Source organism: Poecile atricapillus, chromosome 19 (assembly GCF_030490865.1).
Source record: "Poecile atricapillus isolate bPoeAtr1 chromosome 19, bPoeAtr1.hap1, whole genome shotgun sequence".
Classification (NCBI taxonomy): Eukaryota; Metazoa; Chordata; class Aves; order Passeriformes; family Paridae; genus Poecile; species Poecile atricapillus.
Genome location: NC_081267.1, coordinates 1859902 through 1876274, shown reverse-complemented (window position 1 = coordinate 1876274; position 16373 = coordinate 1859902). Strand labels below are relative to the sequence as shown.

Below are 16373 nucleotides of genomic sequence, written 5' to 3'. Positions count from 1 at the left end.
TCAAGTCCTCGTTGGTGACAGGGTGAAGGAGCCCTGGCCCAGGCTCTGGCCCTGGGGGATATGGGGATGCTGCCAGGGGTTCCCTGTCCCCCTGTCCCATGCCCCACAGACCTTGGGATGTCCCACAGCCATTCTGTGATGTCCCAGTCTGGACTGTGATGTCCCAGCCCCTCTGAGATAACAGAACCTACTCTCTGATGTCACAGCCTTCTCTCTGACATCACACACTCTTCTCTCTGCTGTCACACAGCTGCTCTGTGATGTCACAATCTGCTGTCTGATGTCACAGAGCTGCCCTCAGGGATTGTGGTATCTGCTCTGTGACCTCACAGCCCACTCAGTAATGTCACAGCCCACCCTGTGGTGGCTCTGTGATGTCATACAGAAACTCTGTGATGTCACAACCCACTCTGTGATGTCATGCATTCAACCTCTGATGTCATAGTCCTCTCTGTGATGTCACAGCCCACTAAGTGATATCACCCAGCCCACACTGTGACATCACACCCTGATTTCTGATGTCACAGAATCCCCTCTATGATGCCGTAGCTGCTCAGTGACCTCACACAACAAACTCTGTGATGTCACAGCCCCATCTGTGACCTCACACAGCCCACTCGGTGCTGTCACACAGCCCCTTTCTGACATCACAGCTGCTCTGGGGCTCCAGGACACAGCCACAGAGGTGCTGCTGTGACACAGCCCCCTCTGGGACATCCCACAGCCCCTGCCAGTGCTGAGCCCCTGGGAGCTCTGTCTGGGCCTGCTGGTGTCCCTGAGCTGCCCTGGCAGGGCCCCAGCCCTGCTGGGCTGTGCTCAGGAGCTGCTCCTGGCCAGAGCTGTCTCCCTGCTGTGGTCTGTTCCCATGGCAACATCTGCCCCATTGCTATGGTCTGTTACCATGGCAACCATCACAGGCCCTGTTGCTATGGTCTGTTTCCATGACAACCATCACAGCCCCTGTTGCTATGGTCTGTTTCCATGACAACCATCACAGCCCCTGTTGCTATGGTCAGTCCCTTGGCAGCTCCATGGAGACCCCATGCCAGGGATGGTTGCCATGGACACCAGCTCAGGCCTGGAGCCAGAGCCCATTGCCATGGCAACCATTTGCAGTCCCATCCCCAGGCTCATGGGATCCCAGAGCCACAGAATTGGCTGAGTTGGGAGGGACCCATGGGGATCCTCCAGTCCAACTGCTGGCCCTGCACAGGACACCCCAACAATCCCAGCCTGGGCCTGGCAGCGCTGGCCAAACGCTGCTGGAGCTCAGCCAGCCCTGGAGCTGGGAGCCTTCCCTGGGGAGCCTGTTCAGTGCCCCAGCAGCCTCACGGGAAAAACCTTTTCCTCACATCCAGCCTAAACCTGCCCGCCTCAGCTCCAGCCGCTCCCTCCACTCCTGTCCCTGGGCACCAGAGGGAAGAGGTTCCCACAGCCCCCAGCCAGGGACCCGCTCCCAAGGCTGCTGCCATGGCAACCAGGCCTGGCACCAGCTGGGATGCTCGGTTTCCACAGGCTGGGCTTCAGGAATGGCATTCCCCAATTTCCTGCTCCCGCTAAAACCGCGCTGCTGCTCGCTTCCCTCCCACCTCCCATGGAAAGCAGAAAAGGCAAAGATCCCATGCTGGGATAAGAACAATTTATTGAGAACAGCTACGAGATAAGGAACAAACAGGAACAGAAACAACTGTGGTAACAGAATAGATAAGAAAAACTATTTACAGGGAAAAATAAACCACCACAGACTGGCTCTTTCTGGCCACGTATCTCCTCCTGCCTGGAAAGGACACTCTTCTCCTCTGGTGAGAGAGAGGGAGTCCTTTTCATGCCCCTGGCAATGACCTGATATGGGATTGAATATAATGACAAGGACATGGTCAGACTCTCACATTCTTTGATACCACATCATGACATTGCCATGGGCAGGAAAAGGGACAGGTGTCTTCCCAGCATGGACCACAGGGAACATGGATCACCAGGTCTCTTCCTGACCTCGGTCCTCCAAGGCGGGATGAAGATGGAGCAGTGCACAAAGCTCTTCCTGCACTTGGGGCATTTACAGGGCTTCCCTTACCGGTGCCTCCGTTGGTGTTTGGTCAAGCTAGATTTCCAGGTGAAGCTCTTCCCACACTGGGGACACTTGTAGGGCCTCTCCCCAGTGTGGATGCACCGGTGGGTGATGAGGGTGGAGTTTCGCTTGAAGCCCTTCCTGCACTCGGGGCAGCGGAAGGGCCTCTCATCCGTGTGAATCCGCTGGTGCAGGAGGAGATTGGAGCTGCTGTGAAACCTCTTCCCACACTCAGAACACTCGTAGGGCCTCTCCCCAGTGTGGATGCGCTGGTGGATGGTGAGTTGGGACCTCTGGCTGAAGGTCATCCCACATTCCTCACACTCATAGGGACGTTCCCTGGTGTGGGTCCTCTGGTGGAGGATCAGGCTGGAGCTGTGGCTGAAGCTTTTCCCACATTCCCCACACTCGTAGGGCCTCTCCCCAGTGTGAATGCGCCGGTGGGTGATGAGGTGGGAGTTTTGGTTGAAGCCCTCCCCACAGTCGGGGCAGCGGAAGGGCCTCTCATCCGTGTGAATCCGCTGGTGTATGAGGAGATTGGAGATGGTGTGAAACCTCTTCCCACACTCAGGACACTCGTAGGGCCTCTCCCCAGTGTGGATGCGCTGGTGACTGATGAGGTGGGAGTTGTGCTTGAAGCCCTTCCTGCACTCGGGGCAGCGGAAGGGCCTCTCATCCGTGTGAATCCGCTGGTGCCTGAGGAGATGGGAGCTCCTCTGAAACCTCTTCCCACACTTGGGACACCCGTAGGGCCTCTCCCCAGTGTGGATGCGCCGGTGACGGATGAGTTGCGAGTTGTAGCTGAATCCCTTCCCACATTCCCCACACTCGTAAGGCCATTCCCCAGTGTGGATCATCTGGTGGCAGATCAGTTTGGTGCTCTGGCTGAAGCTCTTCCCACACTCCAAGCACTTGTAGGGCTTCTCCCCATCCTGAAGCTGCTCATGGACCACCAGCTCAGAGCCCTGGCTGGATCTCCGGCCGCCTTCCCGGCACAGGGTGGGTCTTTCCTCCTCAGAGCACCCTGGGATGGGTTTGGAGCCCCTCCTCCTGCAGGATCTCTGGGGCTTTTCCTCCCCATTGGATTCCTGCACCATGGAGCTGCTCAAAACAGACTCTTCCACGAGGTTCTGCTGTGGGGATTTGTCCTCCCTGGTCTCCATCCTCAGCTCCTTGTCTGGGGGAGGAAGGACAAGGAGAGGATGGGATTTGCCTCCGTGCCAGAGGGAAGGGGAAGGAGATCCCCCCAGTGCGTCCCCGGCAGGACGGCGTCGGCAGCGGGGTTGTCCTGCAGCCGGGGGCCAGGCTGGGCTGGGAGATGGAGCAGGAGAGAGGGGGAAAGGGGCACTGACTTCCTCCTCACCTGCCTGGGTGTCCTGGGGCATCTTCCTCTTCCTCACAGCCTCCTTCTCCATCTGGCCAAGGTTTGGGAATGAGAAATCCTTGTTTGCGGAAATATGCAATGCATGAGCACATTGGGTTAGGGTGTTCCTCCTGACCAAGTTCATCTTTAGAAGTTACCGGGCGTCTGGGGCCCCATAAAATCCTCCCAAACACCAAAATTCAGCCCTGAAAATGCCTCCCAGGAGTTTCCCATCTCTGTTCTCTCCCCTTTGCGGTTCAGGGATTCCCCCCTGTCCCAGCTCCTGGGGGTCATGCTTGCACTGGGGTTCCTCTGTCTACTCAGTCCCTGCCCACCCCAGGTTGCTGGGAGTGCCAGAAATCCAAAAAGTTCCCCCCATTTCCATCTCCTCATTTAGGGATGATGGGGCTTTTTGGATTCCTATGGTCCCTTCTCCCCTTACTCTCTGCTTTGGGGTGCAGAGGGTCCAAGGAGTCCCCCCTGCTCCTCTCCAGGCTATGGAGGGTCCCATGAATTGCAGTGCTCCCCCTCTCTGGCCTCCCCACTTTGGGGTCTGGGGGGACACAGGGCTCTGCTCCTCCAGGCTGCCTCTGCCAGCAGCCGCCACCAGGACCCCCCAATGTCCACCCCAGGGGGCATTTTTCACTCAGGTTTGGAGTTCTTCATTCTCCAAACATTTCCCAGTAAAACCCAACCCAGGTACCCCCCAGGATATCTGGGTCAAGCTCCCCCTCCCTGGTCATTGCTGGGATGGGGGGTGATGATCCCATGGGTGGGATCCCATTGGTGAGGGGCTGTGAATTCAGGAGTGCTCGACCTCGTGTTTCCTCCTCCTTTCCATGATCCTCCTTTGTCCCTCCTCTTCTTCTTCCTCTGGCTCCTCCTCTTCCTCCTCCCTAACACCAGCTTCTTCTCCTACTTCCATTCCTTCTCTCTCTCCTTCTTCACCCCTCCTCCTCCTCCTCCAGGAGCAGTGACACCCTCGGTGCCCCGTTCCCAAACCCCTCACAGCCCACGGCAGGAGCGGGGATGGAGCCGGGACAGGTCGGGATGGGCAGCGCGGGGCTCTCCGCTGCTCCCACCCGCTGGGGACGGGGGGAACCCGGCCCGGGGAAAAGGAGAGGGAAACTGGGAAAATTGGGGGCTGCAGATCCAACCTGGGGCTGGCTGGGGACCCTGGCTGGGGACTGCCAGCCCTTGGGGCTCCTCTGGGGAGATGCGGGAGGGGGAAACACAGAGAGGGCTGGGGGATCCCAGGAGTGGCAGCACTGGCAGGGACTGGTTTGTACTGGGGTAACTGGAACCCTACTGGGGTAACTGGGAATGACTGGGAATGAGCACAAGCATGCTGAGGGCAGATGGGATATACTGGGAGTGACTGTGACCATACTGGGAACAGCTGGAACCACACTGGGGGCAACTGGGAGTGAGTGGGACCATGCTGAGATGGACTGGGACTATTCCAGGGACAACTGGGACCATACTGGTAGGAACGGGGAAGAATTACAACTATTCTGGGATCATACTCAACTGGGATCATACTGGGATCACAGTGGGAGCAGCTGGGTCCCTGCTGGCTGAGACTGGGATCCCACTGAGGGTGTCTGGAATCATACTGGGATTGACTGGGAGTGGCTGTGAGAAACTGGGATCATGCTGAGAGGAACTGGGAGGAGCTGGAAATGACTGGGAGCGTGCTGGGGCTGACTGGGATATACTGGGAGAGACAGGGAGTCCCAGGGATCACACTGGAGGCTACTGGGGTCATACTGGAACTGACAGGGAGCAACTGGGGGCCACTGGCCTCATACTGGGAGTGACTGGGATTAGACTGGGAGTGCAAAGGAAACTAGAAAAATGGGGAAATAATGGGAAAAAAAACAGGGTAAATTCAAGGAAAATAAAGGGGAAATATCAGGGAAAAACAGAAAAAAAAACCCCAGGGCGAAATCAAAAAAATTTGGGGAAAAAATGGGAAAAAATGGGAAAAATTTGGGAAAAACAGGGAAAAATTTGACAAAAAGTTGGCAAAACCAGGAAAAATTTGGGGAAAAAAAAAAGGAGAAAGCTCAAGGAAAACTCAGGGAAAAAAATCAGGAAAGAAAGCAGAAAAAAAATGGGAAAATCAGGAAAAATCAGAAAACATGAGGAAAAATCAGGAAAAATAGGAAAAGAAAGAAAAAATCAAGAAAAAACAAGAAAAATTTGGGGAAAATGGGAAAAATCAGGAAAAAAACTGGGAAAGAACTGGGTAAAATTGGGGCAAATCAGGAAAAGAAAGAGGAATAAAATCTGGTAAAATGGGAAAAAAAATGGGAAAAACCAGGAAAATTTGGGAAGAAACTGAGAAAAAACTAGAAAAATTTGGGAGAAGAAGAGGAAAAAATCAGGAAAAAATGGGAAAAGCATGAAAAAAATTGGGAAAAAATCAGGTACAATATCAGGAAAAGAAAGACGAAAAGACCCTGGGAAAAAAATCAGGGAAAAATTTGGAAAAAAATTGAAAAAATCAACGGAAAGCCAGAAATATTTGGGGAAAAACTGCATAAAAATCAGAAAAAGAATTGGGAAAAAAATCAGAAAAAATTGTAAAGAAAAAGGAAAATCAGGGGAAAAAAATCAGGGAAAGGATAAAAAAACCTGGAAAAATAAAAAAAAAATAATGAAGAAAAATCAGGAAAAATTTGGGGAAAACCAGAAAAATTTGGGAAAGGAAAATGGAAAAATTTAGGGGAAAAAATGGGAACAAAACCACAAAAAAATCAAGGAAAATTTTTGAAAAAATTGGGAAAATATTGGGAAAAAATCAGAAAAAGAAAGAGGAAAAATCAGGAAAAGAAATCAAGAAAAATCAGGAAAAAAATGGGGAAAATCAAGAAAAGAGAGAGGAAAGAGACTTGGAAAAAAATCAGGAAAAATCAGGAAAAAAAATTAGGAAATACAGGGAAAAATCAGGGGAAAATTTAGAAAAAAAATAGGGAATAACCTGGAAAAAACTGGGAAAGGAACAGGGAAAAATCAGGAAAAAATGGGGGAAAATCTGGACAAAAATGGGGGAAAAAAATTGGGAAAAAACAGGGGAAAAATCAGGAAATCAAGGAGGAAGAAGACCAGGAAAAATTTGGGAAAAAATCCAGGAAGAAATCAGGGAAAAAATGAGGAAAAGAAGGCGGGGAAAAAAACCCTTGGAAAATGGAAAAAAATTGGGAAAAAGCCAGGAAATATTTAGGTAAAGAACAGGCAAAAATCAGGAAAAAATGGGGAAAAATTAAGACATATCAGAGGCAAAAATCAGGAAAAAAATGGGAAAAAAATTGAAAAAAAATGTGAAAAATGAGGGAAAAATCAGGAAAAGAAATAGGAAAAAAAAACCAGGAAAAAACCAGGAAAAATTTGGGAAAAAAATAGGCAAAAATCAGGAAAAATGGGAAAAAAGGGAGGAAAAAAATTGGGGAAAATATTGGGAAAAATGGGAAAAAATCCAGGATTAAGTGAGGAAAAGAAAGAAAAAAATAATCTGGAAAAAGCTGGAAAAAATGGGAAAAAAGAGAAAAATGGAGGAAAAATGGAGCAAAAATGAGAGAAAAATGGGGAAAATGCTATAAAAATAGGAAAAAATGCTGGAAATGGGAGAGAAATGGAGGAAAAATTGGGGAAAAAATGGAGAAAAAAATGGAAGAAAATTGGGAAAAATGGGGAAAAATGAGAATAAATTGGGATAAAAATGGGGAAAAAAGGCAGGAAACTGGGAAAGAAATGGAAGAAAAAGGGAATAAAAATGGTAAAAGTGAAGGAAAAATGGGAGAAAAATGGCAGAAAATGGAGAAAATAGGAGAGAACATAAGGAAAAAATTGGGGAAAAATGGAGCAAAAGTAGTGTAAAATGGGGAAATTGAGAAAAAGTAGATTAAATATGGGGAAAAAAAACTGAAAAAATGAGAAAACATGAGGAAAAAGTTAAGGGAAAGTGGAGGAAAAATAGGGGGGGAAAATAGGGAAAAATAGAGAAAAAAATGAGATAAAAAAAGGGGGAAATGGAGGAAAAAAGGAGAAAAATGGGGAAAAACTTGGGGAAAAATAAAAAAATAGGATAAAATGGGGGAAAATTGTATGAAAATGGGATAAAAATGAGGAAAAATGGAGAAAAAATAGGGAAAAAATGAAATAAAAACGGGGGAAAATTGGGGAAAAATTAAATAAAACTGTGCAAAAATGGGAATAAATTGGGGGAAAATGGAGCAAAAGTGGGGGAAATAATTGAGACAGCATTTGGGGAAAATGGAGACAAATTGTACCCTAATAGTGAATGACTGGGAGTGATTTGGCTCGTCCTGCGGTGCCGAGGACACTGGAACCACACGGGGGGAGCAACTGGGCAATGCTGGGAGCAGCCACTGCCGGCACCGGGAGCCCCGAACCCCTTTCCCGGCCATGCCGGACCCGCATCCCCCCGGCCCCTTTGCCGGGGCTCTGCCGCCACTGGGACCCCCCAAAAACACCTCCCAGGGACCCCCGGGGTCCCCCCGAGGAGCATCTGTGGCTCGGCTCTGGAGCCCTGCCATCCCCAAACATCCCCCCAAAAACCCCAAACCCAGGGACCCCCGGGGTATTTGGGGCGAGCTCCCCCTCCCCGGGCACCTGCGGGATGGGGGGCGATGGTCCCGAAGGAGCTGCAGATCCAGAGAGCGGGGAGCGCACGTGGAGCCTCCTCTGCCTGCTCCAGCTCTTCCTCCTCCTGCTCCTCCTCTTCCTCCTCCTCTGTCCCTCCTCTTCCTCCTCCTCTGTCCCTCCTCTGTCCCTGGGCGTGGTTCGGAGCCCTCGGGTGAGCGGGGCCGGGCCGGGACACGATGGGAAAGGGCTGGGTCCCCCCCAAACCGAGCTGGGGGCAGCGGAGGTTTGGGGGAACAATGGGGACAGGGCGGGACAGGGGAACAGGGGGAGGTGGGAGCACTGAGGGTCCCCCAGTTCACCCCAGGACCCCCAAGCCCCGTCCCAGCCCCCCCAGTTCCCCCCGCAGCCCCGGCTGAGGGGGGCTCAGCCCAGGAGCCGCCGTCGTTCGGGGCTCCCCCGAGTGCAGGAACGGGAGAGTTCCCGGCTCGGGGAGGCCCCAGCAGAGGAGGGGATCTTGTCCCTCTTCCAGGGCCTTTCAGGGTCTTCAGGCCCCTCTGAAGATGAGTTTTTCTCTTTTTCAGGTTTTTTTGGGGGGATCCCACCACTACAGGGGTGTTTTTTCCTCCCCATTTTAGGGTGTTTGTGCGGCCGCAGCTCCACAAGCCCCTTTTGAGGGGGGGATCATGACGGCTTTAAGTGACATTTTTAGGGATGGGTTGTTTTAGGGAACCTGCTGGTAATGCAGATAGGGACCCCATGCCAGGTATGAACCTTCTCAATGTCTGTATGGGGTTTTGCAGTCTTGGGGAGTTTTTGGAGCATCCAGGGCTGTGTTTGGGATCCCGGGGAGGTTGGGGTGTCCCGGGGGGTTTGGGGGTTCTCGGCAGGTTTGGGGGTACCTGGGCGATGCGGATGGCAGTGCTGGGGACCCCGTGCCGGGTTTGAACCTTCTCACTGTGCACGGGCAGCGTCAGCGTGTTCAGGGAGATCCTGGAGAGCCCGGGGGGTCACCCCAAATCCCAGGGACCCCAAATGCTGAGGGACCCCCCAAACTGCCCTCCCCTCTGGATCTGCTGCAGGCAGGGGGGCACCAGCACTCGGCCCCCACCCTCCACCATCACAGGGGGGCTGTGGAAGAAATCTGGGGGTGCACGGACAGGTCGGGTGGGACCCCCATAGTCCTGGGGGAGGGGACACGGGGGGACTCCCAGGAATTCCCGTTGTGGGGGGATGAGGGGGGACCCAGGAAGAGTTTGGGGTGGATGGGTGGGTCATGGGGGGTCCCCCAGGATGGGTTTGGGGGGAACCGGATTGGAGCTCCCATGGCAGTGGGATAGGAAGATTTGCCCATGGAATTTCATGGGAATGGCATAGCAGTGAGATCCATCTACAGAATGGGACAGCAGCTGGATCCATCCGTTGAGGTCCCATGGGAATGGGATGATGTCTGAGATCCATCCATGGAATTTCCATGGGAATTCAAATGTTCCCAAATTTTGCCCTCCCCGATCCCACATTCCCATTCCCATATCCCCTGGGAACTCTGTCCTCCCCACCTTTACACTCCAGCGCCTCCCGCCCATATCTGACATATTTCCGGAGACATTCCCTGCAGCTGTGAGCCAGGGAATTTGTTAATCCCTCAGCCTGGATCTCAGGGATCCCCATGGCGGTGCCACAGTTGCCATCGCAGCCCCACAGATCCCCCAGCCCCGGCTCCCCCCGCTCAGCCCCGCTCTGGCTGTGCCGCTGCTGCAGCATCTGCAGCTCCCCGCTGGCCCCGTGCCGGTGCCGCTCCTTGTGCCGGCTCTGGCTATCCCAATATCCCGGCCCTGGCTATCCCAATATCCCAGCCCTGGCTATCCCAATATCCCAGCCCTGGCTATCCCAAGATCCCAGCTCTGGCTATCCCAATATCCCAGCTCTGGCTATCCCAGTATCCCAGCCCTGGCTATCCCAATATCCCAGCCCTGGCTATCCCAATGTAATAAATGTAGTTATGAATAAAAATTCGTAAAGGCCTAAATAAATATATCTGTAGTATAATAACATGAGAAAATATAAAATATAGTGTGGCCAAGGATTCCTCCCTAGATCCAGCCACAAACATCCATTTTAGAGATAACAATTCTACCGGCATCGGGATAATGATCCTAGCCAGCACCCATCAGCCTAAAAGAATAAGCAGGACACGGGCCATCAGGCTGGACAAAAGAAACAAGCCCGGACAAGATACTCATCACCGGACCTGAACACCCCACCTGACAAGCTACAGGTGGGGAGCAATCAAACTAGACAAAGAAAGAAGCCCAGCCGAGATATTCATCGGCCCCAACCCCGGAGCCAACCACTCCATCCTGATGGCCCAAACCAGGATGAAATCAAGGAACATCCAGGACCTTTTTACATATGAGGAGACTCTGCCCCACTGTCCATTGATTCAGTTCACCGGTTCCAGGAAATCCATTCAACCAACCATCAAGACTCTTTGTTGAACAGTGACTGCTCGGAGTTTTGGCCTCAGGGCACAAAACCCCTATAAGAACCCCGGACTGCAGCCCATACAGTGTGGATTTGGGAACACCTATACCTTTGGGTATAGATCCCTGTCCACCCAGCGCTGCGCTGACCTATTTATTGTGGTTTTTCTCTTTTGTTGCAGGTGCTTAAATTGTTTTATAATAAATTGCTTTTTATTGACCTTATTTTGCCATTGCATTTATAACACCAATATCCCGGCTCTGGCTATCTCAATATCCCAGCCCTGGCTATCCCGTTATTCCAGCCCTGGCTATCCCAATATCCCAGCCCTGGCTATCCCAATATCCCAGCCCTGGCTATCCCAATATCCCAGCCCTGGCTATCCCAAGATCCCAGCCCTGGCTATCCCAATATCCCAGCCCTGGCTATCCCAATATCCCGGCTCGGTTCCGGCCGCCATCCCCGGCGGCTGCGGCTCCGCCCGGCCCCGCTCGCTGCGGCGGCGCTGGAAGAGGATCCCAGCCAGGGACCCCATGGACATGGACTGCGGGAAGCCCGGGCCGGGCTCCGACAGCGCCGCGTGCAGGGAACGCAGGGAGAGGAGAACTGGGGGGACATTTGGAGATTTGGGATCGGGGGGGTCACGGCTGAAGGAAAGGGGGAACGGGGAGAGCCAGGAAGGGCATTTGGGGATGCCAGGACTGACAAGAGGGGAGGCTGGGGCTGGCTAGATGTGGCATGGCTGGAGTTCAGGGCGTTCCTGTATCCAGGAAAGGGAGCTCCAAGGGTCCCCGGTGTCCCCATTGCCAGGAGAGGGCAGGGAAAGCCGGGATGGCTGGGAATAGGGGTCCCGGGTGTCCTCAGTGCTGAGGAAAGGAGGGGCTGGCTGCTGGGAGAGGCAGGAATAGGGGTCCAGGGGGTAAATGGGTCAAGGAGAAGGGGGCTCTGGGGGCTGCGGCAGGCGTGATGGCCGGGAAAGGGGTGCAGGCGTTCCTGGTGCCGGATAAGGGGGTGCAGGGTGGGACCCACGGCCGGGAATGGGGGTTCGGTGGGATGGCGGCGCCCAGGAATGGGGGTTTTGGGGCCCCTCCGCGCTCCGGAATGGGCGATCAAAGAGTCCCGGTGCCGGGGGTCCCCCTCACCTCTCGCCGCCCCCCGGGAGCGCCCCCGGCCCCAGCGCTGGAGCCATCGCGCTGCTCCGCTGCGGCCCCGCCCTCAGCCCCGGCCCCGCCCCCAGAGCCGCCTCCGGCCCCGCCATTGGCGCCGCTCTTTGCGGCACCAATGTCATACGTGGCGCTATGATGTCATACAGCCATGCCATGATGTCACAGCCTTCTCTGTGATGTCACACAGTCCCCTCTATGATGCCATAGCTGCACAGTGATGTCACACAACAAACTCTGAGCTGTCACACAGCCCCTTTCTGACATCACAGCTGCTCTGGGGCTCCAGGACACAGCCACAGAGGTGCCACTGTGACACAGCCCCCTCTGGGACATCCCACAGCCCCTGCCAGTGCTGAGCCCCTGGGAGCTCTGTCTGGGCCTGCTCGTGTCCCTGAGCTGCCCTGGCAGGGCCCCAGCCCTGCTGGGCTGTGCTCAGGAGCTGCTCCTGGCCAGAGCTGTCTCCCTGCTGTGGTCTGTTCCCATGGCAACATCTGCCCCATTGTTATGATCTGTTTCCATGGCAACCATAACCAGCCTCTTGTTGCTATGGTCAGTCCCTTGGCAGCTCCATGGAGATCCCATGCCAGGGGTGGTTGCCATGGACACCAGCTCAGGCCTGGAGCCAGAGCCCGTTGCCATGGCAACCATTTGCAGTCCCATCCCCAGGCTCATGGGATCCCAGAGCCACAGAATTGGCTGAGTTGGGAGGGACCCATGGGGATCCTCCAGTCCAACTGCTGGCCCTGCACAGGACACCCCAACAATCCCAGCCTGGGCCTGGCAGCGCTGGCCAAACGCTGCTGGAGCTCAGCCAGCCCTGGAGCTGGGAGCCTTCCCTGGGGAGCCTGTTCAGTGCCCCAGCAGCCTCGCGGGAAAAACCTTTTCCTCACATCCAGCCTAAACCTGCCCGCCTCAGCTCCAGCCGCTCCCTCCACTCCTGTCCCTGGGCACCAGAGGGAAGAGGTTCCCTCTGCCCCCAGCCAGGGACCCGCTCCCAAGGCTGCTGCCATGGCAACCAGGCCTGGCACCAGCTGGGATGCTCGGTTTCCATGGGCTGGGCTTCAGGAATGGGATTCCCCAATTTCCTGCTCCGGCTGAAACTGTGCTGCCACTCGCTTCCCTCCCACCTCCCATGGAAAGCACAAAAGGGAAAGATCCCATGTGTTGGGGAAGGTGAAACAGGGAAACCTTATGAATGTGATGGTTTAACAAAAGATTCTGGAAATATGAAGGCTAGAATCAAAGTGGAAATGAAAGCCTGCTTTGAATCATAGGATACTGAGTACTGGTTAACCAAAGAACAATAGCTTAGCCAGCTAGAGGAGAATCCCTGTTGATAAAACAATGTCCTTCTGCTGATAAAGAATGCAAAGGTCAAGAAGCAAGGAAAGAACTTGTAAGGTTTTGTAGAATCTAAAATGCAACACTGTATGTTAATAGAGGGAAGCGCATAGGCTGAATGTAAATTCTTTAGTGGGTGTGTCTCATGGTGATTGGTTACTAAGAAATAGAATATTCACGATAGAAAAAGATATATTGAATTGTAACAAGAACTTCGCTCTCTTTACTCTTTACTCTTTACTCTGACCTCTTTACTCTTCTCTCTTCTCCCTGACCCCATACCCTTTCCCTCTTACCCCATTACCCCTCTCCCCCACTCCTAACTCTCAGCCCCCTCTCCCTGCTCCTACCCCTCTCGTCCTCCCTGCTCTCTCCCTCTGCTTTTTCCCTCTTTCCCTCTGCTCTCTTACTCCCTCCCTCCCTCATCCAACCTCACGTCCCCTGCTCAACCTGTTCTCTCTCCCCTCCCCCGGACCACGTGGACGCCAAGGCTGGTGGCGGACACGGGTCTCCCCTCCTTTCACCCTTATAATAAATTGCTTATACTTGAACAGCTTGACCCTGGAGAAGTCTCTCACCGTGAGCGAGAATTTATTACTCTCCAATACCCATGCTGGGATAAGAACAATTTATTGAGAAGAGCAACGGGATAAGGAACAAACAGGAATGGAAACAATTTAGATAACAGAAGGGATAAGACAAATTATTTACAGGGAAAACTAAAACACCACTGACTGTTTCTTCCTGACCATGTATTTCCTCCTGCCTGGAAAGGACACCCTTCTCCTCTGGTGAGAGAGAGGGAGTCCTTTTCCTGCCCCTGGCAATGACCTGAGATGGGATTGGATATAATGACAGGGACATGGTCAGACTCTCACATTCCTTGATCCCACATCATGACATTGCCATGGGCAGGAAAAGAGACAGGTGTCTTCCCAGCATGGATCCCAGGGAACATGGATCACCAGGTCTCTTCCCAACGTGGATCCTCCAAGGGTGGATGAAGCTGGAGCAGTGCACAAAGCTCTTCCTGCACTTAGAGCACTCGCAGGGCTTCCCTTACTGGTGCCTCCGTTGGTGTCTGGTCAAGTTAGATTTGTCTGAGAAGCTCTTCCCACACTGGGGACACTCGTAGGGCCTCTCCCCAGTGTGGACACGTTTGTGGGTATTGAGGTGGGAGCTGCAGCTGTAGCTCTTCCCACATTCCCCACACTCATAGGGCCTCTCCCCAGTGTGGATGCGCTGGTGGGTGATAAGGTGGGAGTTCTGCTTGAATCCCGCCCCACAGTCAGGGCAGCGGAAGGGCCTCTCATCCGTGTGAATGCGCTGGTGCAGGAGGAGATTGGAGCTGCTGTGAAACCTCTTCCCGCACTCAGGACACTCGTAGGGCCTCTCCCCAGTGTGGATCATCTGGTGGCAGATCAGGCTGTTGCTCTGGCTGAAGCTCTTCCCACACTCCAAGCACTTGTAGGACTTCTCCCCATCCTGACATTGCTCATGGACCACCAGCTCAGAGCCCTGGCTGGATCTCAGACCGCCTTCCTGGCACAGGGTGGGTCTTTCCTCCTCAAAGCACTCTAGGATGGGTGAGGAACCGCTCCTCCTGTGGGATCTCTGAAGCTTTTCCTTCCTCCTTGACTCCTGTGCTGTGGAGCTGCTCAAGACGGCCACTTCCACGAGATTCTGCTGCAGGGATTTCTCCTCCCTGTTCTCCATCCTCAGCTCCTTGTCTGAGGGAGGAAGGACAAGGAGAGGATGGGATTTGCCTCCGTGCCAGAGGGAAGGGGAAGGAGATCCCCCCAGTGCGTCCCCGGCAGGACGGCGTCGGCAGCGGGGTTGTCCTGCAGCCGGGGGCCAGGCTGGGCTGGGAGATGGAGCAGGAGAGAGGGGGAAAGGGGCACTGACTTCCTCCTCACCTGCCTGGGTGTCCTGGGGTATCTTCCTCTTCCTTGCAGCCTCCTTCTCCATCCAGCCAAGGTTTGGGATTGGGAAATCCTGGTTTGGGAGAAAACAAGGAATGAGCACAATGAGTTTGATGGTCCCTCTTTTCAATTCACTCTCTAGAAGTCGTCAGGGCATCTGATGCATCTTGGTTTGAAAGGAAAGGTGTTTCCTAAGGAAGGCAGAAATCTCCATTGAAATTGATAAAAATGGAAACAACCCACCCCCTCCGAATTTTTATAATCTTGATATCAAAGTGCTCTCAAATAAAGATATAGGAATAGAAATAATAGTGCTTTATTAAAGAAAGGAAAATGAAAATTCAGCAGGACAAAAAACAACAACAACAAAAAAACAAAACAAAAAAACAAAACAAAACAAAACCCCCACACAGAAACCACCCACTGACAGAGTCAGAATACAACAAAGCACTCCGATTAAAATGGTGGCTGCAGTTTTCCTGGAGTCACAGATGTGGTTCTGTTTAAGCAATGATCCCGTAGAAGATTGTAGCTTACCTCTGAAGTTCCGGTGCTGTAGATGGGTCTGGTCTCTCCTCTGGGAATCCAGTGGAGAAAGACTGCCTGTGGTGTTCTGATTCTCAGATTATATCCAGTCAGGAATGCTTGGCTCCTCCCCCTGGGTGGAGCATCTCACAATGGGATGATGTCATTTTATCAGTCCTGCAGTGAGACTCAATGGCCCATTAACAGAAGATATCCCCCTGGAGGGAGGATGGGTGGTGGAAGAGATAAAGAACACTGCCCCACCTGGTTTTAACAGCTGGTCCATTAACAGAAGACATCCCCCAGTTATGAGGGATGGGTCATGAAAGAGATAAAGAAAACTGCTCTACCAGGTTTTAACAGATGGTGAAGAATACACACTTTTGGTTACATCTTGCATTTCAGCCCAAGACATGGGGTCCATAAAAACCTCCCAAACACCAAGATTCAGCCCTGAAAATGCCTCCCAGGACTTCCCCATGTCTGGTCTCTCCCTTTTGGTGTTCAGGGGTTCCTCCCTGTCCCAGCTGCTGGGGTCCTGCTTGTACTGGGGGTCCCCTGTGCATTCAGTCCCTGACCTCTTCTGGCTGCTGGGAGTGCCAGGAATCCAAAAATTTTCCCCCATTTCCATCTCCCCACTAAGGGATGCTGGGACCCCACAGTATTCCCCAAGGGGCATTTTCCACTCAGCTTTGGAGTTCTTCATTTTTCAGACATCCCTCCCAGAAAACCCAACCCAGGGATCCCCCGGGATATCTGGGCTGAGGTCCTTCTGTCCGGTCACTTGTGGGATTGGGGGTGATGATCCCATGGGTGGGAGGCTGTGATTTCAGGGGGTGCTCGACCTGGTGGTTGTTTCTTTCTTTCCCTGATCCTCCTTTGTCCCTCCTTCAGGC

At 53.1% G+C, this 16373-nt stretch overlaps 1 protein-coding gene across 1 annotated transcript; it reads right to left on the bottom strand.

Moving 5' to 3' along the window:
• Positions 1-1803: 1803 nt before the first annotated feature.
• On the bottom strand, positions 1804-14533 carry LOC131586398 (zinc finger protein 420-like; the record flags this gene model as incomplete). Its single annotated transcript, XM_058853229.1, is given in 3 exon segments — positions 1804-3078; positions 10589-10594; positions 14012-14533. Coding segments are annotated over 3 exon segments (1536 nt in total), but the record flags the coding sequence as incomplete, so codon positions are not given.
• Positions 14534-16373: the final 1840 nt, after the last annotated feature.